At 46.4% G+C, this 24855-nt stretch overlaps 1 protein-coding gene across 1 annotated transcript in view; it reads right to left on the reverse strand.

The window, feature by feature from the left end:
• Positions 1-15735: 15735 nt before the first annotated feature.
• LOC132378906 (tetraspanin-14-like) overlaps positions 15736-24855 on the reverse strand; it is a 59458-nt gene continuing 50338 nt past the window's right edge. The window contains exon 8 of the mRNA XM_059946207.1: positions 15736-16971. Coding sequence (XP_059802190.1) covers positions 16900-16971 — 72 coding nt within the window. The 3' untranslated portion in view covers positions 15736-16899. The remainder of the gene's footprint in view (positions 16972-24855) is intronic.

The raw sequence follows: 24855 nt of genomic DNA on the forward strand, positions 1-24855 counted from the left end.
CAAGAAATTATAGGCCAGTGAGCCTAATGACAGTAGTGTGTAAATTATTGGAAGATATTGGGAGAAGCAAAGCCGAAGAGACAGACGACAGGCAGAGCTGTGGTAGCAGGGGACTCCATAATGAGAGATACAGAAAGGGGTTTCTGCGGCAACAGGTGGGATTTAAGGATGGTGTGTTGCCTCCCTGGAGTCAGGATCCAGGACGTCACGGACCGATTACAGAGCATCCTCAATGTGAAGGTGAGCAGCTAGAAGTGGTAGTGCATGTCAGCACAAATGACATTGTGAAGAAAAGGAAGGAAATTCTGCAGCGTGACTTCAGAGAACTCGGAAGAAGGCTGAAAAGCAGGACTTCCAGGGTGGTTATCTCTGGTTTGCTTCCAGTTCCTCGTGTTGGAGAGGGCAGGAACAGAGAGATAGGGGATCTCAATGTATGGCTGAGGAGCTGGTGCGGGAAGCAGGGTTTTAGATTCTTAGACCACTGGGATCTGTTTTGAGGTAAGGATGAATTGTACAAAGGAGACGAGTTGCACCTTAACAGGCGGGGGGCCAGCATTCTGGCAGGCAGGTTTGCCACTGCTACCCGGGTGTGTTTAAACTAATAAGTGGGGGGGGAGGAGATGAACTGGAAATATAAGGATGGAGTTAAAGGGAAAGAGAGAATAAGAAAAGTTAAGAAAGACAACAGAATTAACAGGGCAGAAAGCTCAGGAAGGGATCGGAGAGTATGACCAAGTGCAATAGGGATCGATGTGAGAAGCGAGAGGAGTAATGGATTATAAGTATTATATATGAATGCACGAAGTATAAAAGATAAAGTGGATGAGCTTGAAGCTCAGTTGGAAGTTGGTAAGTATGATGTTGTAGGAATAACAGAGACATGGCTGCAAGAGGACCAGGGCTGGGAAATGAATATTCAAGGATATACATCCTATCGAAAGGACAGACAGGTGGGCAGAGGGGGTGGGATGGCTCTGCTGGTGAGGAATGAATTTCAGTCCGTTGCGAGGGGTGACATAGGAGATGTAGAGTCAGTATGGACAGAACTGAGAAATTGTAAGGGCAAAAAGACCCTAATCGGAGTTATCTACAGGTCCCCAAATAGTAGCCTGAAAATAGGATGCAAGTTGAATCAAGAGCTAAAATTAGCATGTCGCAAAGGTAATGCTACGGTTGTAATGGAGGATTTCAACATGCAGGTAGACTGAGAAAATCAGGTTAGTACTGGACCCCAAGAAAGGGAGTTTGTGGAGTGCCTCCGAGATGGATTCTTCGAGCAGCTTGTGCTGGAGCCTACCAGGGAGAAGGCAATTCTGGATCTAGTGTTGTGCAATGAACCGGATTTGATCAGGGACCTCGAGGTAAAGGAACCATTAGCAGGTAGTGACCATAATATGATAAGTTTTAATCTACATTTTGAGAGGGAGAAGAGAAAATCGGAAATGTCAGTATTACAGTTGAACAAAGGGGACTATAGAGCCATGAGGGAGGAACTAGCTGAAGTTGACTGGAAGGATACCCTCGCAGGGATGACAGTGGAACAACAATAGCAGGTATTTCTGGGAATAATTCAGAAGGAGCAGGATCAGTTCATTCCAAAGAGGAAGAAAGATTCTAAGGGGAGTAGAAGGGGACCGTGGCTGACAAGGGAAGTCAAGGACAGTATAAAAATAAAAGAGAAGAAGTATAACATAGCAAAGATGAGCGGGAAGCCAGAGGATTGGGAAACTTTTAAAGAGCAACAGAAGATTACTAAAAAGGCAATACGGGGAGAAAAGATGAGGTACAAAGGTAAGCTAGGCAAGAATATAAAGGAGGATAGTAAAAGCTTCTTTAGGTATGTGAAGAGGAAAAAATAGTTAAAATGGGCCCTCGAAGACAGAAACAGGTGAATTTATTATGGGGAACAAGAAATGGCAGATGAGTTGAACAGGTACTTTGGATCTGTCTTCACTAGGGAAGACACAGACAATCTCCCAGATGTAATAGTGGCCAGAGGACCTAGGGTAACGGAGGAATTGAAAGAAATTCACATTAGGCAGAAAATGGTGTTGGGTAGACTAATGGGACTAAAGGCCGATAAATCCCCAGAGCCTGGTGGTCTGAATCCCAGGGTTCTTAAGGAGGTGGCTCTGGAAATCGTGGAAGCATTGGTAATCATTTTCCAATGTTCTATAGATTCAGGATCAGTTCCTGAGGATTGGAGGGTGGCTAATGTTGTCCCACTTTTTAAGAAAGGAGGGAGAAAGAAAAAAGGGAATTATAGACCAGTTTGACTGACATCAGTGGTGGGGAAGATGCTGGAGTCAATTATAAAAGATGAAATAACAGCACATTTGGACAGCAGTAACAGGATCGGCCCGAGTCAGCATGGATTTACGAAGGGGAAATCATGCTTGACTAATCTGGAATTTTTTGAGAATGTAACTATGAAAATGGACAAGGGGAGCCAGTGGATCTAGTGTACCTGGACTTTCAGAAAGCCTTTGATAAGGTCCCACATAGGAGATTAGTGGGCAAAATTAAAGCACATGATATTGGGGGTAGGGTACTCACATGGATAGAAAATTGGTTGGCAGACAGGAAACAGAGAGTAGGGATTAACGGGTCCTTTTCAGAGTGGCAGGCAGTGATTAGTGGGGTACCGTAAGGCTCGATGCTGGGACCGCAGCTATTTTCAATATATATTAATGATTTAGATGAAAGGATTAAAAGTAACATTAGCAAATTTGCAGATGACACAAAGCTGGGTAGCAGTGTGAAATATGAGGAGGATGTTAGGAGAATGCAGGGTGACTTGGACAGGTTGGGTGAGTGGGCACATGCATGGCAGATGCAGTTTAATGTGGATAAATGTAAGGTTAGCCACTTTGGTGGCAAGAACACCAAGGCAGATTACTATCTGGTGTCAAGTTAGGAAAAGGGGAAGTACAATGAGATCTAGGTGTCCTTGTTCATCAGTCACTGAAAGTAAGCATGCAGGTACAGCAGGCAGTGAAGAAAACTAATGGCATGTTGGCCTTCATAACAAGGGGAGTTGAGTATAGGAGCAAAGAGGTCCTTCTGCAATTGTACAGTGAGACCACACCTGGAGTATTGTGTTCATTTTTGGTCTCCAAATTTGAGGAAAGACATTCTTGCTATTGAGGGAGTGCAGCATAGGTTCATGGTGTTAATTCCTGCATTAGGCAGGACTGTCATATGTTGAAAGATTGGAGCAACTGGGCTTGTATACACTAGAATCTAGAAGAATGAGAGGGGATCTGATTGAAACATATAAGATTATTAAGGGATTGGACACGCTAGAGGCAGGAAAAATGTTCCTGATGTTGGGGGAGTCCAGAGCCAGAAGCCACAGTTTAAGAATAAGGGGTAGGCTATTTAGAATGGAGTTGAGGAAAAACTTTTTCACCCATAGAGTTGTGGATCTGTGGAATGCTCTGCCTCAGAAGGCAGTGGAGGCCAATTCTCTGGATGCTTTCAAGAAAGAGTTAGATAGAGCTCTTAAAGATAGTGGAATCAAGGGATATGGGGAGAGGGCAGAAACGGGGTACTAATTGTGGATGATCAGCCATGATCACATTGAATGGCGGTGCTGGCTCAAAGGGCCAAATGGCCTACTCCTGCACCTATTGTCTATTGCCTATTGTTCAAAGGTCAAATTTAATGTCAGAGAAATGTATAAAATATACATCCTGAAATGCTTTTCTGTTTGCAAACATCCACGTAAACAGAGCAGTGCCCCAAAGAACGAACAACAGCTAAACGTGGAACCCCAAAGTCCCCCCCAGACTCCCCCCTCCCATGCATAAGTGGTGGCGAGCAACAATCCCCCCTTCCCCACCAGCAAAAAAAATCCATAATTCCTTAAAAGTAGTGTCACAGATAGAATCATAATGTGAGCTTTTGGCACATCGGCTTTCACAAATCAAAGTATTGAGTACAGGAGTCAGGATGTTATGTTGAGGTTGTATAAGATGGTGAGGCCAAATTTGGAATATTGTATGCAGTTCTAGTCACGTACTTGCAGGAAAAATATCAATAAGATTGAAAGAGATAAAATCTACAAGGATGTTGCTCGCACTTGAGAATAATAGGGAAAGGTTGAGTAAGTCAGGACTTTATTTCCTTAAGTGTAAGAGAATGAAGTGAGATTTGATAGGGTATACAAAATTATTAATGCAAGCAGCTTTTTCCATTGAGGTTGGGTGAGACCAGAATGAGAGGTCATCAGAACCTAAATTGAAACTTCTTCACTCTGAGAGTGGTGAGTGCAAAACAAACCACCAGCAGAAGAGGTGAATGCAGGTTCACTTGCAACATTTAAGAGAAGTTTGGATGTGTATATGGCTGGGAGGGGTAATTAAGGCTATGGTCCAGGTGTGGGTCAATGGGAGTAACATTTCAGTACAGACTAGATGGGCCGAGTATTAGGTCCCATGCTATATTAGTATATGAGAAAAATTTATCAGCACTGAGACATGCGACACTGCTGAAACTACTCTGAAGTACTGCACACAGCTCTTGTTACCATGCTGTAGGAACAATTTGATTAACCTGGAAAGAGTGCAGAAAAGTTTTGCATGTTGCCAGCACTAGAAGGCCTGAATTATAGGGAGAGGTTTGCTAGGACAGGTCTTCCTAACAGAATGAGCAGTGACCTTACAGAGGTGTTGGAAGTTATGAGGAGCGTAGATGAGGTGAACAATAACAGTCTTTTCCTCAGGGTGGGGGGGTCCAAAATGCGGGGTGGGTTCATGGTGACGGGAAGGATTGTGGAAGGGAACTTCAATCGCAAGAGGTTGGTTTGCAGGAGTAGCAGGCTGTCAAGAAGTCAAATGGAATGTTGGCCTTCATTGATAGGGGGATTGAATTTAAGAACAGGGAGATTATGCTGCAACTGGACAGGGTACTGGTGAGGCTGCACCTGGAGTACTGCATGCAGTTCTGGTCTCCTTACTTGAAGGATATACTGGCTTTGGAGGAGGTTCACCAGGTTGATTCCAGAGATGAGGGGCTTAGACTATGAGGAGAATTGATTCACCTGGGACTGTACTCGATGAAATTCAGCAAGATGAGAGGAGATCTCATGGAAAAATTATGAAAGGGATAGATAAGATAGAGGCAGGAAAGTTTATTTCCATTGGTAGGTGAAACTAGAACTAGGGGATATAGCTTCAAGATTGGGGGAGTAAATTTAGGATGGTGATGAGGAACTGCTTTTCCCAGAGTGGTGAATCTGTGGAATTTTCTGCTCAATGAAGCAGTGGAGGCTACCTCAGTAAATATATTCAAGACAGGCTTGGATAGGTTTTTGCATAGTAGGGGAATGAAGGGTCATGAGTGAAAAGCAGGTAAGTAGAGATGAGCCCATGGTCAGATCAGCCATGATCTTATTGAATGATGGAGCAAGCTCAACAGGCCAGATGGTCTACTCCTGCTCCTATTTCTTATACCTTATGACCTTTTTGTTGCAGATGGTGGAGATGGAATGAGTTGCTAGAAGAAGTAGTTGATTCAAGCATGATAGTATCCTTAAAAATGAACTTAGCACATGGAGGGGCTGAGGTTAATGGGATATGGGCTGATTACAGAAAATGAAAATAGTTGGGTGGGCTTTGCGGTCAGTGTGGACTGGTTGGGCTGAATGGCCTTTATCTGTGCTACAACTCTAATGTGTTACTTTCATCAGCAAGGTGATACTGAGCCTGTTAGAGCGTGTAAACCCTGCCACAACTAGTGTCTGGTCTGGAACTCAATTTGGCCTGGTATTATCTCTTAGCATCCCTGATAGTTTTATGGAAGTCAATAATCAATTTCTTATAAAAGTCATGGTCACCTGATTTGAATGTCACAGTCCTGGACTTCAGTAGGAAGCAGATATCCCAGTTCATCCATGTTTTCCAAATTGGGAACACCAGGATTGTCCTCTTTGGAGTCCTCAAGACACTTGTTGATAAAGTCCATGGTACTCACATACTCACTCAGCTCAGCTTTGAACATAGACCGTTCTACTGACCCAAAATGCCTCTACTTCCTCAGACCAGCACTGGACAACTCTCCGTAACAGATGCTCATGTTTCTCCTTCTGTTTGTGTTCCAGGTGAAGGAGCACAGCCAGTCGTCTGATGTAACAAAGTGCGTGGGGAAGTGGGGGAGTGGGGGGATTATGGCTCGCTAGGTGTGTGAAACACCCCAGTTTTCTTGGCTGCGTAAATCTAGGGAAGACAACCTTCGGCCTCGCCAAACTTTACAGACTGAAGCACACTGGATCCCACCCCAAATCTCGGTGTGTGTGGATGCTGTGTCATTTGCTACCCTGCTACAAATTAATGCCATGAAATAACAGACAGTACACTGCATACGATTAAAGAAATTATATTATTATTATTACTCTATTGTTGCCAAACAATTGATACTAGAGCGTACAATCATCACAGCATTACTCGATTCTGCATTTCATGCTCCCTTGAGTACAAATTGATAGTAAATATAATAAAAATTTAAAATTATAAATCATAAATAAAAAATAGAAAAGATAAGGTAGTGCAAAAAAACGAGAGACAGGTCCAGATATTTGGAAGGTACGGGCCAGATCCGGGTCAGGATCCGTTCAGCAGTCTTATCACAGTTGGTAAGAAGCTGTTCCCAAATCTGGCCATATGAGTCTTCAAGCTCCTGAACTTCCTCCCAGAGGGAAGAGGGACAAAAAGTGTGTTGGCTGGGTGTGTCGTGTCCTTGATTGTCCCGGCAGCACTGCTCCGACAGCGTGTGGTGTAAAGTGAGTCCAAGGACGGAAGATTGGCTTGTATGATGTGCTGGGCTGTGTTCACGATCTTCTGCAGCTTCTTGGACAAGACAACTTCCATACCAGGTTGTGATGCACCCTATAAGAATGCTTTCTATGGTGCATCTATAAAAATTAGTGAGGGTTTTAGGGGACAGGCCAAATTTCTTCAGCTTTCTCAGGAAGTAAAGGCACTGGTGAGCCTTCTTGGCAGTGGACTGTCCTTGGTTAAACCAAGTCAGGTCATTTGTGATATTGACCCCGAGGAACTTAAAGCTTTTGACCTGTTCCACCTGCGCAACACTGATGTAGATGGGGTCATGCGGTCCACTACTCCTTCTGATGTCAACAACCAATTCCTTCGTCTTGCTGACGTTGAGGGATAGGTTCTTGTCTTCAGGTTCTTAATTTCCTCTCTGTACTCAGACTCATCATTACCCGAGATACAGCCTACAGTTGTGGTGTTATCAGCAAACTTATATATTGAGTTCGATGGAAACTTGGCTACACAATCATGGGTGTACAGTGAGTACAGCAGGGGGCTGAGTACACAGCCTTGTATTTATAAATCGTAACTAAAGAGTTAGTAAAGAATAACGAAAAGAAAAGGGCCCAGTCTAATTAAACAGTCAAATGTGCATAGGTTGGAGCTCATCTTGAACTTCTCTGTCCTGGGTCCTCAGTAAGCGTGGACACCCTCACCACCTTCCGAACGTCGCTTGCAATCCATCTCTAACAAACGGGTCTCCCAACGGATTATATGCTATGATCAATTCTCCCCAGCATCTTCTCTCTCCATCTCCCATCAAACACAAGCCCAAGACCAACCTTATTGTCCCTCACCGAGAAAAACCTCTCGCTAATTGGATGGCACACATTCCACATCGTCCCTTATCTTCACCCAAGCAGGCTGAAAGTAGCACAAACAGCTCTTACAGAGCGTCTAAATGAAGTACCTACTGCATAACAGTAAAGATGTGAACCAGGCCATTGCATGTGTTTGACAGTTGTGCAGCAATGGTCAACAGTGTTTGGGTCCCTGGCGGGACAGGAGATGTGTTGGTGGTATTTTTGTAACACACTCTTGAAGTTGGCACACTGGAAGTTACTGGCAATGATAAAGAGGCTACGGATATCCATTTTCAAGTCTCTTGTCCATGGAGTATAGCTCCTAGAGTGCAGGCTTCACTTCTTCAGTGTTCTTGAACCTGGTGGTTCGGGACTTCAGTTTTCTATATCTCCTGCCTGATTGTAGCTGCAAGAAGCTGACGTGGCCCAGATGGTGGGAATCTTGTAAAAGAGGTGAAGAAGTTGCACCACATCAAGGAGAATGTTACAGTGACACTTACCGAGGTCATTCTGGGCAGCTCAGCCTGTGAGGCAATGTGGGTATGGATCAAGAATAAGGGAGGTGCAATCACTATGATGAAGTTATACTATAGGACTCCAGCTAGTCAGCAGGAGATAGAGGAATGGTTTTGATTAAGAGACTATGGAAAGATAAAAAAGCAACGTGGTAGTTGCAATGGGTTTTAATTTCCCCAATATTGGCAAGGACTCCCTTAGTGCCAGAGGCTTAGATTGTACAGAATTTGTCAGGTGCATCCAGATGGTCACTTGGTACAGTATGTCGATAAGCCAACCAGGCCAAAGGTCATTCTAGGCTTTCTGCTGAGAAATTAGCTTGGTAGGGTGATTAGTGTTTTCAGTGGGAGAGCATTTTCAAAACAATAATAACTTTGTAAGTTTTCAGATAGTTATGGATAAGATTGGACTTTGGGGAAAAGTGCTAAATTGAGGAAAGACTGTGAAGCAGGAGCTGAGGACAGTATATTGGGAGTGGTGGTTACTGGGTAAGTCCACATCTGGAAGTAGGTGTCATTAAAAAACCAATTGATCAGGACTAAGTAAGATAGTCAAGGATGGCAATGTTCTGGAACCTGGGATGATGATATGTGCTGCAAATGTAGTCTAAAGGAAGAAGAGTTTAGGAAGCTGAAATCAAATGAGACCTTTGAGGAATATATGAAAGAAGGAACAAACTTAAGCAGTGTATCAGGAGTGCTGAAAGGGGGCCAAAAAATCTGATGGCATTTTATACATACATTAAGACCCAAAGGAATAACTGATAATAAGAGCCGGAGGAAATGGGCAAGGTAATAAATATCCCGGTATTTACTGAGAAAAAGGACGTGGGATACAGTGAGATCAGGGAGGGGTGGGCTGACATTCTAGAGCATGTTGACAGCAGTAATAAACAGGTGTTGTTTTACTTGAAGAGCTAGAAGGAGGATAAGTCCTTGATAAGTCTTAGATCAATGATCGCAAAATTATTCTTATGGATAGGATCTACTTGTACATCCAAAGGCACAGACTTATTACGGGTAGTAATTACTAATTACGGGACTTATTTGTGCAGGAAAATGTTAGGACTTGACGAAGGAGTTAATGATCAGACAGAGCACCCTTTCTCAGTTAAGGGGTCCAAAACTAATCATAATACTGCAAGTGAAGCCTCATTACTGCCTTGTAAAGCCTCAACATTACATCCTTGCTTTTATATTCTGGTCCTCTCAAAACTAATGCTAACTTTATATTTGCCCTCCTTGCCACTGACTCAACCTGCAAGTTAACTTTCAAGTACCTTATTTCTGAATTCGCTCCCCATTTCAAAAATAGTCCATGCCTTTATTCCTTCTACCAAAGTGCATAACCATACACTTGTATGGTAAACGTGTATTCCCCACCTGTCCCTTATCCTTCATCATATCATCTTCTCTCGTAATCTGGATCCCTGCCCCCTGCACATCTAGTTTAAACACCCCCCCCCCCCCCGAGCAGCACTGGCAAACATTCCTGCAAGAATGTTAGTACCTCCCCAGTTCAGATGTAGACCGTCCCTTCGAAACAGATCCCGATGTCCCTGGAACAAAGACCAATTATCCAAAAACCTGATCCCTTCCTTCCTGCACCATGCTCTCAGCCTCATATTAATGTGCATAATCATTCTATTCTTCGCCTCACTCGCACATGGCACAGGTAGCAATCCCGAGATTGTCACCCTGGAGGTCCTGCCTTTCAGCTTCACTCCTAACTCCCTGAACTCTCTAAGCAGGACCTCCTCACTCACCTTACCTACATCGTTGGTCCCTACATGGACCACTACATCTGGGTTCATGCCCTCGTTCTCAAGAATAGCCTGCACCCGATCTGAGATGTCCCGGACCCTGGCACCAGGGAGGCAACATACCATCCGAGACTCCCGATCTTCCCCACAAAATCTCCTATCCACCCCCCGACTATAGAATCCCCTAAAACTATCGCTCTCTTCTCTTCCCTCCTCCCCTTTTTAGTTGAGGGTTCAACCACTGTGCCAGAGGCAGGACCACTACAACTCATTCCTGGTAGGTCATCCCCATCAACAGTATCCAGTACGGTATACTTGTTGTTAATGGGAATGGCCGCAGGGATGCTCTGCTCTCTCTGCCTGCTCCCCTGCCTCTCTGGACCGTCACCCATCTGCCTACCTCTTGGTTTTTTGGTGTGACTACCTCCTGATAACTCCTATCTATCTCTGCCTCTGCCTCCCGAATGATCCGTAGTTCATCCAGCTCCCGCTCCAACTCCCTAACTCGAGCTGACCCTAACTGGACGCACCTTTTGTGGGTGTGGTCATCAGGGACAACTGTGTTGACCCTGACCTCCCACATACTGCACACGGAGCACACCACTGCTCTGACTGTCTCCCCCATACCTGCTGGATTAATAGAATAAGTCTAAAAAGCACCGAGCGACCTTACCTTCTACCCCTCAGCGAGCAATCACACAGGCTTGCCGAAGCCCAGGACTCTGCTTCCACGGACTCCGCTGCCCGCTCGACGCTGACGTCAGTCACTCGCGCCTGCGCAGTTCCCCCTCCTCCACAGGTATTGACCAGGTAGGCTTAAATCCTACCTACGCGGTCGAATTCTCTGAGCTCCCAGCTGAATCACAAGCTGTAACTTCCTCTCGATTCAAATCTTCAAGTCTTGGAGGAAAGATTCTGTGAGAGGCCCCCCACGTCCTTCTCACAGCACAGTGTCTTTTTTTTACGAGGCCAAGTTGCGAGCTCGACACTCAATCTGGCACGGATGGAAAGCGTGTCCGGGTTCGAACTCGGGAACTTTCATCCGGAGTCCGGCGCTGATGTCACTGCACCACCCCTGAATGAATATTAAGGTCTGATTAGTAAGCTTGCAGATGACACAAATACTGATAGATTTGTGGATAGTGAGGAAGTTTGTCAAAGGATTCAGCAGGATACAAGAAATGTGGACAGAGAAATGGCAGATGGAGCTTAATGTGGACAAGTATGAGATGTTGCACTTTGGGAGATCAAATATAAGGGGTAAGTAAATGGCTTTGGAGCATTGATGTACAAGGGTATCTTGAGGTGCATGTCCTTAGATTCCTTAAAATGGTAACACAAGTATTTAGGGTGGTCAAAGTGATGTGTGGTTTCCTTGCCTTGAATATAAAAGTTGGCAAGTCATGCTGCAGTTTCATAAAACTTTTGATTTAGTTTTGAGTTTTGAGTGGATGTAGTGTATATGGATTTCAGTATGGCATTGGATAAGGTTCACCATGCAAGGCTCCTTCAGAAAGTAATGAGGCATGGAATCCAAGGAGACCTAGCTTTTTGGATCCAGAATTGGCTTGACAAAGTGTGGTTGTGGATGGTTCGTGCTCTGCATGGAGGATGGTGAACAGTGGTGTTCCGCAGGGATCTCTCCTCTTTGTGATTTTTATAAATCACCTGGATAAGGAAGTTGAAGAGTGAGTTAGAAAGTTTGCTGATAACACAAAAGTTGGGGGCATTGTGGATAGTCTGGAGGGTTGTCAGAGGCTATAGCGCCTCAGTGATAGGAAGCAGAACTGGGCTGAGAAGTGGCAGATGGAGTTCAACCTAGATCAGTGTGAGGTGGTTCATTTCGGTAGGTCAAATTTGAAGACAGAATATACTATTAATGATAAGACTCTTGGCAGTGTAGAGGATCAGTGAGATGTTGGGGTCTATTCCATAGGACACTCAAAGCTGCTGCGTAGGTTGTCAGTGTTGTTAAGAAGGCGTATGGTGTGTTGGCCTTCATCAACCGTGAGATTGAGTTCAAGAACCATGACGCAATGTTACAGCTATATAAGAACTTATCAGACCCCACTTAGAGTACTGTGCTCAGTTCAGCTCACTTCACTACAGGGAGGATGTAGATACTATAGAGAGAGTGCAGAGGAGATTTGCAAAGATGTTGCCTGGATTGGAGAACATATATTATGAGAATAAGTTGAATGAACTTGGCCTTTTTCTCCTAGGAGTGACAGAGGATGAGAGGTGACCCAATAGAGGTGTATAAGATGATGAGAGGCATTGATGGCTTTTTCCTAGGGCTAAAATGGCTAACAAGTGGGGGCATAGCTTAGGTACAAGAGGTAAGTTTTTTCCACCCAGACTGGGTGTGTGGAATGCACTGCCAGCACAGGTGGTAGAGGCAAATCTAAGAGACTTAGGTAGGTACATGGAGCTTAGAAAATTAGAGGGCCATGAGGTAGAGAAATTCTAGAGTTTCTAGAGTAGGTTACATGGTTGGCACAACATTGTGGGCCAAAGGCCTGTAATGTGCTGTAGATTTCTATGTTTTATTAGACCATATTTAGAGAATTAGGAGAAGTTGCAGCAGTGGTGTACCGCAATGCTGCCTGGATTTGAGGGCAGTTGGACAAACTTGCGGTTGTTTTCATTGGTGATTCAAAGGCTGACGGAGACCCGTTAGAAATTTATAAAATTATAAGAAACATAGAAGGGTAGAGGATCGCGGTTGTTTTCTGTCTTGGCGTCATGGTTGACACAGACCTATTTTTGTGATATGTTTTATGTTCTGCGCGTATGCAGGGAGTGCGTGTGTGCATACGTAAAATGCGGTAAGCAGGTCGTGTGCATATGTCTGCACTGCATGCCGGATTTGTGTGTGCAGGGAACGCGGTTGTGTGCATGGCAACAGGGTGTGTTTATAGGTGGGTGCGAGAAATGCATCTTGCGTGCATGCAGTGAGTGGGAGGGGGAATGTATCTAAGGGCACACATTGTGTGAATGTGAGTGTGAGCCTATGCGCCCACGTGCTGTGCGAATGTGTAGCGGTTGCGTGAGCGCGTTGTGTCCTGAGCTGAAACCTCAGTAACAGAGAAGTCACTTGTCGACGAGGAAGAGGACGCAATCACTCAGTTGTTTTATTAAAACAATGAACACGGCTAAACATTTCTGAGGGTGACTGCTGCAGAAATCACTCAGGTAAATCGCTTTTTAATTGTCGCTGGGGCACCTTGGTGTTCACCCTATCAGAGCGGGTCTCCCCCAGCTCTCCGTGCTGAGAATAAACGCTGGAGATGCGCAGCAGGATCTGCCCGAAACGCTGCCTTGTGGGTGCCGCCGAGAAGCTCCTTGGAACGGACCACCTTCTCCCGGGATAGCAGCGGTAGGAAACATTCCGCAGCTGAATACAGTGACCAGTCCCAGCGGCATCAATTTTTTTAAACAATATATACTTTATTCAAAAATAAATTATATGCAATAAACCACTCAATAACTCTGAATCCTTTACAAATGTTTCCATTGCGGTCTTTACATTCCCACTCTTTTTGCCACCCACATGGCACTCTGTTATTCCATAGTTACATACCCTTGTTGAGGGGTATACACCGCACCCCCCCTACCCCTCAACTCCCGCGGGAGAAGAACCCTAGACTGTGGTCCTTCCCCACCGGGCTCTTGAGGTGACTGCACCGAGTTTGAGTGCGTCCCTCAGCACGTACTCCTACAGCCGAGAATGTGCCAGTCGGCAGCATTCCCCCACGGACATCTCCATATGCTGGTAGACCGTCAAGTTTCGGGCCGACCAAAGAGCGTCTTTCACCGAGCTGATGATCTGCCAGCAGCACCGGATGTTGGTCTCGGTGTGCGTCCCCGGGAACAGCCCGTAGATCAGACAGTCCTCTGTTACACAGCTGCTGGGGATGAACCTCGACACTGTCCCTTCCATCCTCCTCCACACCTTCTCCGCGAACCCACAGTGTGCAAAGAGGTGGGTCACCGACTCCTCCTCACTGCGGTCCTCCCGTGGGCAGAGGGGTGTGGAAACGACGTTCCGGGCGTACAGGAGGGATCGGACTGGGAGGGCCCCTCTCATCGCCAGCCCGGCGAGGTCTTGGTGCTCATTGGTGAGGTCTGGCGATGAGGCATTTTGCCAGATGAACTGGACGGTCTGCTCAGGGAACCATCCCACTGTGTCCATCATGTCCTTCTGCTGTAGGACCTTACTTACTGACCACTGCCTGATGACCAAAGGTGTTGACCTGAAATAACTTCTCTACGAAGGACAGGTATGGCGGCAACGACCAGCTGACAGGGGTGTTGCGCGGGAAAGGGGCCAGACCCATCCTTCGTAGCCAGGGCGACAGGTAGAACCTGGGCCCGTAGTGGTACTTGGTGCCCACATACCTGGGATCCACACACAACCTGATGCAGCCACACACGAAGCTGGCCATCAGGGTGAGGGCGACATTGGGGACGTTTTTGCCCCCGTTGTCCAGGGACTTGTGCATGGTGGTCCGTCTGTCCCGCTCCATCTTGGATCTCCAGACGAATCTGAAGAGGGCTCGTGATTTCCGAGCTGAAGGAGCGGGGGATGGGACACACCTGCGCCGAGTACAGTAACCCTGAGAGCACCTCACACCTGATGACCAGGTTCTTGCCCGCTATCGATAGGGAGAGCCATCCCCACAGTCCCAGTTTCTGTTTCACCTTGGCAGCTCGCTCCTGCCAGTTCTTGTTGCACGCCTCGGCCCCGCCGAACCAGATCCCCAACACCTCCAGGTGATCAGCCCTGATGGTGAAGGGGACGCTGGATCGGTCGGGCCAGTTGCCGAAGAGCATGGCTTCGCTCTTCGTGCGGTTGGCCCTGGCCCCCGACGCCTGCTCGAACTGTTCGCAGATGCCGATCAGCCTGCGAACTGACCTCGGATCGGAGCAGAAGACGGTGACGTCGTCCATGTACAGGGAGGTTTTGACTTGTGTCCCTCCGCTGCCTGGCAGCGTCACCCCTCTTATGCCCCCATCCCTCCTGATGGCTTCGGCAAAGGGTTCTATGCAGCACACGAACAGGAAAGGGGAGAGGGGGCAGCCCTGCCTGACTCCAGACCTGATGGGGAAGCTGTCTGTTTCCCACCTGTTGACCTGGACTGCGCTACAGATGTCAGTTTGATCCAATTCCGGATTCCCTCCCCAAATCCCATTTTGGAGAGTACATCCGCCATGTACGTGTGTGATATCCTGTCGAAGGCTTTCTCCTGGTCCAAGCTGACCAGGCAGGCGTCCACCCCCCTGTCCTGCACGTAGGCGATGGTCCCTCAGCAGCGCGAGGCTGTCTGAGATCTTCCAGCCCGGTACAGCACAGGTTTGGTCCGGGTGGATCACCTGCTCCAGTACAGTCCACATTCAGGAGTGAGATGGGCCTCCAATTTCTCATGTCCTCCCTCTGATGATGCCCTTCCTCATGGATTCTGACATGCTGCCCGCCAGGAGCGTAGCGTTGTACACTTACAGCAGGTCAGGGCCCATCCGGTTCCACAGAGCCGAATACAACTCGACCGGTAAGCCGTCGCTTCCGGGAGTCCTACCCGACTCAAAGGAACGGACGGAGCCAGTCAGCTCGTCCAGGGTCAGTGGCTGCTCCAGACTCTCCCGTCGTCTAAGACCTCGGTGATAGACGCCAGGAAGTTGTGGGAGGCTATGGAATCTGTGGCCTTTTGTCCGTACAGACCGCATCAAATACCTCACTCCCAGCAGGGGCTTTGCGGAGCTGCAGTTGGTGTGGATTTTACCAGCCCAGAACTCCCACCACCATGACACCCACTACTCATTTGCTTTAATTATATTTTATTTTTTTTAAAAAACAAGGCTGATAAAGCTGAAGCTTTCCATTACAATTTGAAAGCTTTCAACACGAGGATACACAAAAACGCTAAAATTGTTTAATATAATCTCTTAAAACACTTAAAATATTCAGATATTGAACAGATTAAGAAGTTCTGCTAGAATGAAACTCATTGCAAGCTCAGAAAAAAAACCTTTTCCCGCTGTACCTCCACGGGACAATTCCTAAATCCATCGGCACCACAGTGAAGGATATCCTGCAAGGGACAAGGCTCATTCTTTGCCTCCGACCTTAACCGCTCACATTATCAATGGGCTTTGTGTAACAGCCCAAATATAGGAGAAGGGGAGGGAGGGGGAGAGAGAGAGAGCCACCCTGTACAATCAGCTCATGATGAAATCCTCCTGTTTGTTTCTTCTGGGAATTAACGTGGGCCGTGTCACTAAAGTCTCATTGCAGAGACCAGTACTGAACACCGAATTCACTGATGCGGGGGGGGGGGGGGGGGGAATCACTTGCTCCGTCTTGTAGCTTTTCCCGAATGTTTATACATCGCGCAGTACTATGCAGGCGGTTCTGTTCCTTGGAATAATTGAGTATTTTGAGTGCTGGTGAAACCTGGTTTTCCAGACTTGCCCAATGTTCAACGTCTGATAAAACGTGGTTTGTACAAACGTTCCCTGGCAAACATCTAGAGTGCAGTAAGGCACAAAGTGATTGATGAACACACACTCCGACTACACTGAATAGTTTTTTTTTAAAAAAAAGAGTAGGATAGAGTCGTCTTTGGGGTGCTGCAAGCCTGTGTCTTGGGGGGGGGGCGATGCTTTTTTTTGCTGGTGGGGGTGTCGTTGCGTTGCTGCTGCTTGTGCGTGGGAGGGGGAGCTGGGGGGGCTTTGGGGTTCTAACATTTAACTGTCATTCATTCTTTGGGGCACTCCTCTGCATGGATGTTTGCAAAGAAAACGCATCTCAGGATGTATATTGTATACATTTCTCTGATATTAAATAAACCTATTGAATACACAGTAGAACCATCCAAAACCTCAATAAGGTAATAAAGTGACGCCTACGTCTTCCTTTGGCACAAAAAAATACATCGTTTGCAAAGTTGAGCCGCTCCTGGGCCCTGTTGGTTTCAGTGCGGCCTCATTGAGTCCATCCAGCCATTATCGTTTTGATTTCACAGATCATCGATCGCGCAAGGTAAATCGAAAACATCTGGAAGAAACAAAGTCAATTAACAGAGCACTTTGTACTTCAAAAGCAAAGCAGTTCGCGAGCACAGTGGGACCTTGCCGAACAGAAGCAAAGTGAACGCCTGGATCATCCAGTTCGTGCTCACCGCTGCACTGGGTCCTGGTTCAAAACCGGCTACTCGGATGTGCTTGTGCTGTATCGAATGGTCCAACCGGAGCCACTTCTACAGCGGTGCCGTGGTGGCTGGGTCACCGTCTGGAATGGTGGTGTGGGGTCAGGGGAACAGGGCGACTGCACAGGATCGAACTAAACTGCAGACAGTTGTAAAATTAGTCAGCTCCATCGTGAGCACTGGCCTCCGTAGTATCCAGGACACTTTCAAGGAGCGAAGCCTCGGAAAGGCGGCGTCTGACATTAAGGACCCCACCATCCAGGACATACCCTCTTCTCACTGTTACCATCAGGCAGGAGATACAGAAGCCTGAAGGCACACACTCAGCGATTCAGGAACAGCTTCTCCCCCTCTGCCATCCGATTACTAAATGGACATTGAACCCATGAACATAACTTCACTACTTTTTAAATTTCTGTTTTTACACTACTTATTTTAATTTTACTATTTAATATATATATATACGCTTACTGTAATTCACCTTTTTTCTATATTTATCATGTATTGCATTGTACTGCTGCCGCAAAGTTAAAAAAATTTCACAACATATGCCGGTGATATTAAACTCGATGCTGATTCTGACTATAACCCGCCGTGCAGAGCACAAGACCTGTGCGGTGATCCCAGAGCAGCCTCGGGCTGTTGACGAACTCGGGCACAGAGAGCAGGGGTTTGTTATTTTAATAATCAGCATTTTCAGAATCAGGTTTATTATCACTGATTTATATGACATGAAACCTTTTTTATAGTACAGTACAAAAATATCAAATTACCATAAATTACAAAATAAGTAAATAGTGGAAAAAATTAATAACGAGGTATATATAGATCGTTCAATTAGTTAACCAGTGCAGTCCTTAATTTGAAAAAGTGTGAACATTGGAAAATGCGATCAATTGGAAAATATATACGACTTTTAGCATTTATTTCTCTCTGTAGCAGTTATCTGCAGGGGTACATGGTTTGTGCAGCACAGGCATTACCCCAGGTCAGGACCCCAGTTCCACACATTTCCCAAACCCCAGGACCCAATTAAAACTCTCCGTGGCTCGCCTGACGCAGCTCCCTTTCTGGCTGCTGGCGCAATATTTTCCACTGATTTTTTCCCCCCTCTTTGAAATTCCACCAAAGCAGGATGCCGCACACAGCCAGCATTTCGTCGTCGTTCCAGACAACTTATGTGCTTCGTTTAGGTTAATGGTTTTCTTTTCAAACCTGCCGCAATATTCTATTTCAATGATGCAATCACAACATTTAAAAGAAGTTTGGACTGTGTCTAGGGAATTAATACAGGAAAATGGGATTAGTGTAGACCAGGAGGAAATCTGCAGATGCTGGAAATTCAAGCAACACACACAAAATGCTAGTGGAAAGCAGCAGGCCAGGCAGCATCTATAGGGAGAAGCGCTGTCGACGTCTTGGGCCGAGGCCCTTCATCTCAGCTAACTGAAAGGAAAGGTAGTAAGAGATTGAAAGTAGGAAGGGGAGGAGGGGGAAGTGGGAAATGATGGAAGACCGGAAGGGGTGGGATGAAGCTAAGAGCTGGAGAAGGGAAAGGATGTTGTTTGTAATATACATAAATGATCTGGATGATGGGGTGGTAAATTGGATTAGTAAGTATGCCCATGATAAAATTGGATAGGTATATGGACAGGAAAGGAGTGGAGGGTTATGGGCTGAGTGCGGGTAGGTGAGATTAAGAGTTCGGCACGGATTAGGAGGGCCAAGATGGCCTGTTTCCGTGTTGTGATTGTTATATGGTTATATGATGATGGGACGGGAGGCCTAGGGAGAAAGAAAGGGGGAGGGGAGCACCAGAGGGAGATGGAGAACAGGCAGAGTGATGGGCAGAGAGAGAGAGAAAGGAGCCAATGCAGCTGTCGATGTAGGAAGCGCTGCCTCCTGCACGCATGCTGAGCTTGTTGACTTCATTAACTTTGCCTCCAACTTTCACCCTGCCCTCAAATTTACCTGGTCCATTTCCGACACTTCCCTCCCCTTTCTTGATCTTTCTATCTCCATCTCTAGAGACGCCTTATCTACTGATATCTACTATAAGCCTACAGACTCTCAGCTACCTGGACTATTCCTCTTCCCACCCTTGCAAAAATTGCACCCTTGCAAAATCTTGCAAAAATGCCATCCCCTTCTCACAATTCCTCCGTCTCCGCCTCATCTGCTCTCAGGATGAGGCTTTTCATTCTAGGACGAAGGAGGTGTCTTCCATTTTTAAACACAGTGGCTTACCTTCGTCCACCATCAACTCTGCTCTCAAACACATCTCTCCCATTTCCCGCACATCTGCCCTCACCCCATCCGCCTACCACCCCACTCGGGATAGGGTTCCCCTTGTCCTCACCTACCACCCCACCAGCCTCCAGGTCCAACGTATAATTCTCCGTAACTTCCACCACCTCCAATGGGATCCCACTACCAAGCACATCTTTCCCTCCCCCACTTTCTGCTTTCCACAGGGATCACTCCCTACGTGACTCCCTTGTCCACTCATCCCCCCCCCCCCATCCCTTCCCACCGATCTCCCTCCTGGCACTTATCCTTGTAAGCAGAACAAGTGCTACACCTGCCCTTACACTTCCTCCCTCACCACCATTCAGGGTCCCAGACAGTCCTTCTAGGTGAGGCAACACTTCACCTGTGAGTCAGCTGGTGTGGTATACTGCTTCCGGTGCTCCCGGTGCGGCCTTTTATATATTGGTGAGACCCGACGCAGACTGGAAGACCGTTTTGCTGAATACCTACACTCTGTCCGCCAGAGAAAGCAGGATCTCCCAGTGACCACACATTTTAATTCCACATCCCATTCCCATTCTGATATGTCTATCCATGGCCTCCTCTACTGTCAAGATAAAGCCACACCCAGGTTGGAGGAACAACACCTTATATACCGTCTGGATAGCCTCCAACCTGATGGCATGAACATTGACTTCTCTAACTTCCATTAATGCCCCTCCTCCCCTTCTTACCCCATCCCTGATATACTTAGTTGTTTTTTTTTCTCTCTCTTTCTGCCCATCACTCTGCCTGTTCTCCATCTCCCTCTGGTGCTCCCCTCCCCCTTTCTTTTTCCCGAGGCCTCCCATCCCATGATCTTCTCCCTTCTCCAGCTCTGTATTCCTTTTGCCAATCACCTTTCCAGCTCTTAGCTTCACCCCACCCCCTCCAGTCTTCTCCTATCATTTCACATTCCCCCCCCCCGCCCCACTTTTAAATCTCTTACTATCTTTCCTTTCAGTTAGTCCTGATGAAAGGTCTCAGCCCAAAACGTTGACTGTGCTTCTCCCTATAGATGCTGCCTGGCCTGCTGCGTTCCACCAGCATTTTGTGTGTGTGTTAGTGCAGACCACAATCTCAGTCGTGGACAAGGTGGGCATCACTGTGTGTTTCTTGTGCTCCACCATGCAACATTCCATGAAATCCCCACCCAGCCTCCTACCCCAACTATAAATCTCTACATCAATGTTTAGTGTTCTTTAGGGAAAAGGTTTCCTATTATTTATGTTATCCCATGAGGTCCAGCCCCAGCCTCCTCCATAACAAACCGAACCCTCCTGGGCGAGAGTCCGTCCTGGAAATGAACTTTTGTTTCCTCTCTTTTCTTGAAATGGGACACCTACTTTAGCTGGAGGTATCTGACTAGTGGTGTTCCGCGGGAACTGCTGTTTGCGATACCTATACAGTATATAAATGGCTTGGAATGAGAGACAGATGCAAACGTTGATGGTGTTGTGAATAGTGTAGAAAACTGTCAAATGGATCAGCAGGATATACAGTACTGTACAAACGGCGTCACCCCCCTTCCTTTCCAGTCTTGAAGAAATCATCCACTATTTGTTCATTTCCATGGACGTTGCCTGACCTGCTGAGTGCCGGAGAAACACCCACCCGAGACAACAGGCAAGGTTATTTGATTCCAAACAATTGGTTTATTGTTCCTCTGATGCTTCCTGCTCCCTCCCCTCTCCATTCCCCTTTTCCCAACTATGATTCCCCTCTCCCTGCCCCCTTCCACAATAGAGACCCATATCAGAATCAGGTTAATCATCACTCACATCTGTCACAAAATATTTTTCTTTTTTGTGCTGGCAGTACAGTGCAAATGGTAAAATTACTACAGTACTGTGCAAAAGTATTAGGACTGCTTTCTCTAGCTCTGTCCCTGAAACTTTGGCACAATACTGTAAATCAGTTGCAGATATGGGTGGAAAAAATGGCAGATAAAGTTTTATTACAATCGTGAAGTGTTGCACTCTGGCAGATCAAATATAAAAGCACAGTACACAGTTAATTGCAGAACCCTTATCAGTGTTGGTGTACAGAGGGATCTTGGGTACATGTCGGTAACTTCCTGAAAGTGATTACAGAGGTTATAGGTGGTAAAGAAGGCACATGGTATGCTTGCATTTGTTAGTGGAAGAAATAGAGTTCAAGAGTTGCTGCAGTTTTATTAAAGTCTGGTTTGGCTGCATCTGGAGCATTGCATTCAGTTCTGGTCATCAGGAACAGAAAGGAGAGTGTGCAGAAGAGGTTTAGCAGGCTGATTAGATGGTAGAAACACAGGTTGGAGAGACTTGCGTTGTTTCCTTTGAAGCTGTAGGCTGAAGGAAGACCTGATGGAAGTTTATACAATGATGAGAAGCATGGACAGACAACCAGCATCTTTCTCCAAGCATTGAAATGTCCAATACTAAAGCGCATACGTTTTAGGTGAGAGTTCAGAGGACATGAGAGGGGCAAGTCTTTTTTTTAAACTCAGAGTTCTGGGTGCCTTGACGCACTGCCAGGAGTGGTGGTAGAGGTGTTTAAGAGGCTCTAAAATAGACACCGATGTGCAGAGAATGGAGGGATATCGATCAGGCAGAAGAGAGTGATGTAACTGGACATTATTAACTGATTTGTTTCAGTATAACATGATGGTCCCAAGGGCCTGTTCCTGCACTATTCCACATTCCATGCCAGCCTGACCTGCCGGGGATGTCTCCCTGCTCTGCATTTCACAGCTCCCACACTCTTTTACATATTCTCACTCTCTCACTGCTCCCATTTGCTCACTGACCAGATAACCTTATTTAATTGTTTATCCTCATAGTTACCCAGGTTTTACCTCATCAGAGATGATTACCTCCCTCACCCTGCCTGAAGCGAATGAATTTCTTTTGCCTCCTCCCAAACAAGAGAAGATATACAGATGCTGGAAAACTAAGCAACACGCACAAAATGCTGGGGGAGCTCAGCAAGCCAGGCAGCATCTATGGAAAAGAGTAAACGGTTGATGTTTTGGGCCGAGCCCTGCCGAAGGGTCTCAGTCTGAAACTTCGACTGACTGAAAGCGTGAAGGAAGTAGAAATAGACTTGGATATACTCAAGATCACCCAGATACTGACAGCATCAGAGATAAAAGTTTTAGTGAGGTGGTCGCATGTATAGTACGACAGCAGGTAGCTGGGTTAAGGAAAAGCAAGGGGAATAGGCAGGCAATGGGTGGCTCTGCTGTGGCCATTCCCCTAGCAGGTATACCTACATGGATATTGTTTGGGGTTGGGGGCTGACCTTTCAGGGGAATGAAGCAACAATCAGGACTCTAGCATTGTGACCAGCTCTGAGGCTCTGAAGAGTGCAGTTACTTGGGGCGATAGGGGTAGAGGATTCAACCATGAGGAGTCAGACGGTAGTTTCTAGGTAGTTCATTGTTCATTCAGAAATCTGGCTCTAGAGGGGAAGAAACTGTTCCTCAAACATTGAATGTGTCTTCAGGCTCCTGTACCTATTCCTTGAAGGTTGCGATGACAAGAAGGCATGTCCTGAGTGATGGGGGTCCCTCATGATGCATACCGCCTGTGACGGAGCCGGCTGAGTTTGTAACTTTCTGCAGCTTTTTTTCCGATCCTGTACAATGGCCCGTACATACCAGATGGTGATGCAACCAGTTAGAATGCTCTCCACGGTACACCTGTAGAAATCTGCAAGTTTCTGGTGACATACCAAATCTCCTCCGTCTTCTAATGAAATATAACTGCTGTTGTGTCTTTTTTTAAATGGCATCAATATGTCATAGATGGATAGATGGTCAGAGAGGAAGTTGGGACTGCTCACCCTTCCCTCTGCTGATCCCTCAATGAGGACTGGTGTGTGTTCCCTCAACTTCCCCTTCCTGAAGCCCACTATCAATTCTTTACTCTTATTGACATTGAGTACAAGGTTGTTATTGTAACAACACTCAACCCGCTGATTTATCTCACTCCTGTACCCCTCCGAGCCACCATCTGAAATTTTGCCGACAATAGTTATGTCATCAGCAAATTTATAGATGGCTTTAGAACTCTGCCTAACCGCACAGTCATGAGTGTAGAGTAGAGTAGAGCAGTGGACTAAGCATACATCCTTGAGGTGTGCCAGTGTAGAGTGCCCTCAAGGAGGAGATGTTATTTCTGATCCGCAGTGACTGAGGTCTCCTGATGAGGAATACAAGGATCCAGTTGCAGAGGGAGATACAGAGGCCCAGGGTTTGGTGCTTGTTGATTAATACCGAGGGTATGATGATGTTAAATGCTGAGTTTTGTCAATAGCAGCCTGATGTAGATATTGCTGTCGTATAGGTGATCCAAGGCCGAGCAGAGAGTGAGTGAGATTGCATCCACTGTAGACCTATTGTGGCGATAGGCAAATTACAGCAGGTCCAGGTCCTTGCTTAGGCAGGAGTTAATTCTAGCCATGGCCAACTTTTTAAGAGTACTTCACTAAACGTAAGTACAACTGTGTGATAGCCAATGAGGCAACTCATCCTGCTCTTCTCGGGCACTAGATTGTTGCCCTTTTAAAGCAGATGGGAACCTCTGACTGCAGCAAAGCGAGATTAAAGGTGTCCTTAAAAACTCCGCCAGTTGGTTGGCACAGGATTTCAGAGAGCTACCAGGAATGCCATCAGGGCCTGATGCCTTACGAGGGTCCACCCTCTTAAAGATGATCTGACATCAGCTCCAAGACAAAGATCACAGGGTCACCAGATGCTGAAGGTGTAGTTATACTTTCCATTTCAAAGCCTGCTTAAAAGGCCCTGAGCTCATCTGGGAGTGAAGATTCACAGCCATCCCTGATGTTAGGTTTCACCTTGTAGGAAGTAATGGCCTGCAACCCTGCCAGAGCTGACCTTCAGTCTCTAACTTCAGTCGGATTTGTTTTTTTTTCCACACTTAAAGTAGCCTTCCTGAGATTGTAGATGGACTTCTTGTATGTTTTGGATCAGCAGTCTTGAATGCCCTCAGCAGATCATGAATCTTCTGGTACATCCAAGGCTTTGGTTTGGGTATGGCCAGTATGTCCTCGAAGGCACACTCTCATCCACTCAGATCTTGGTGGAGTGATATATTCATTCAGATTTGAAGATAAATCCCTGAACCGATAGGATACAGTTTTAAGATGCTTGGAAATAGGTACAGAGGGGATGTTAGGGGTAAGTTGTTGTGTTTTGTTGTGCGTGGAATGGGCTGCCAGTGACTGTGGTGGAGGCGGGTACGATAGGGTCTTTTAAGAGACTCCTGGATAGAAAAATCCATTTTCTATTTTAGAAAAATAGAGGGCTATGGGTAACCCTCGTAATTTCTAAAGTAAATACATGTCCAGCACAGCATTGTGGGCTGAAGGGCCTGTATTGTGCTGTAGGTTTTCTACGTTTCTAGTATTATCCAGTCCATTGACTCTCAGCAGTCCTGTAAGTG

The sequence above is a fragment of the Hypanus sabinus genome, chromosome 21, assembly GCF_030144855.1.
Source record: "Hypanus sabinus isolate sHypSab1 chromosome 21, sHypSab1.hap1, whole genome shotgun sequence".
In the NCBI taxonomy this organism is placed as follows: domain Eukaryota; kingdom Metazoa; phylum Chordata; class Chondrichthyes; order Myliobatiformes; family Dasyatidae; genus Hypanus; species Hypanus sabinus.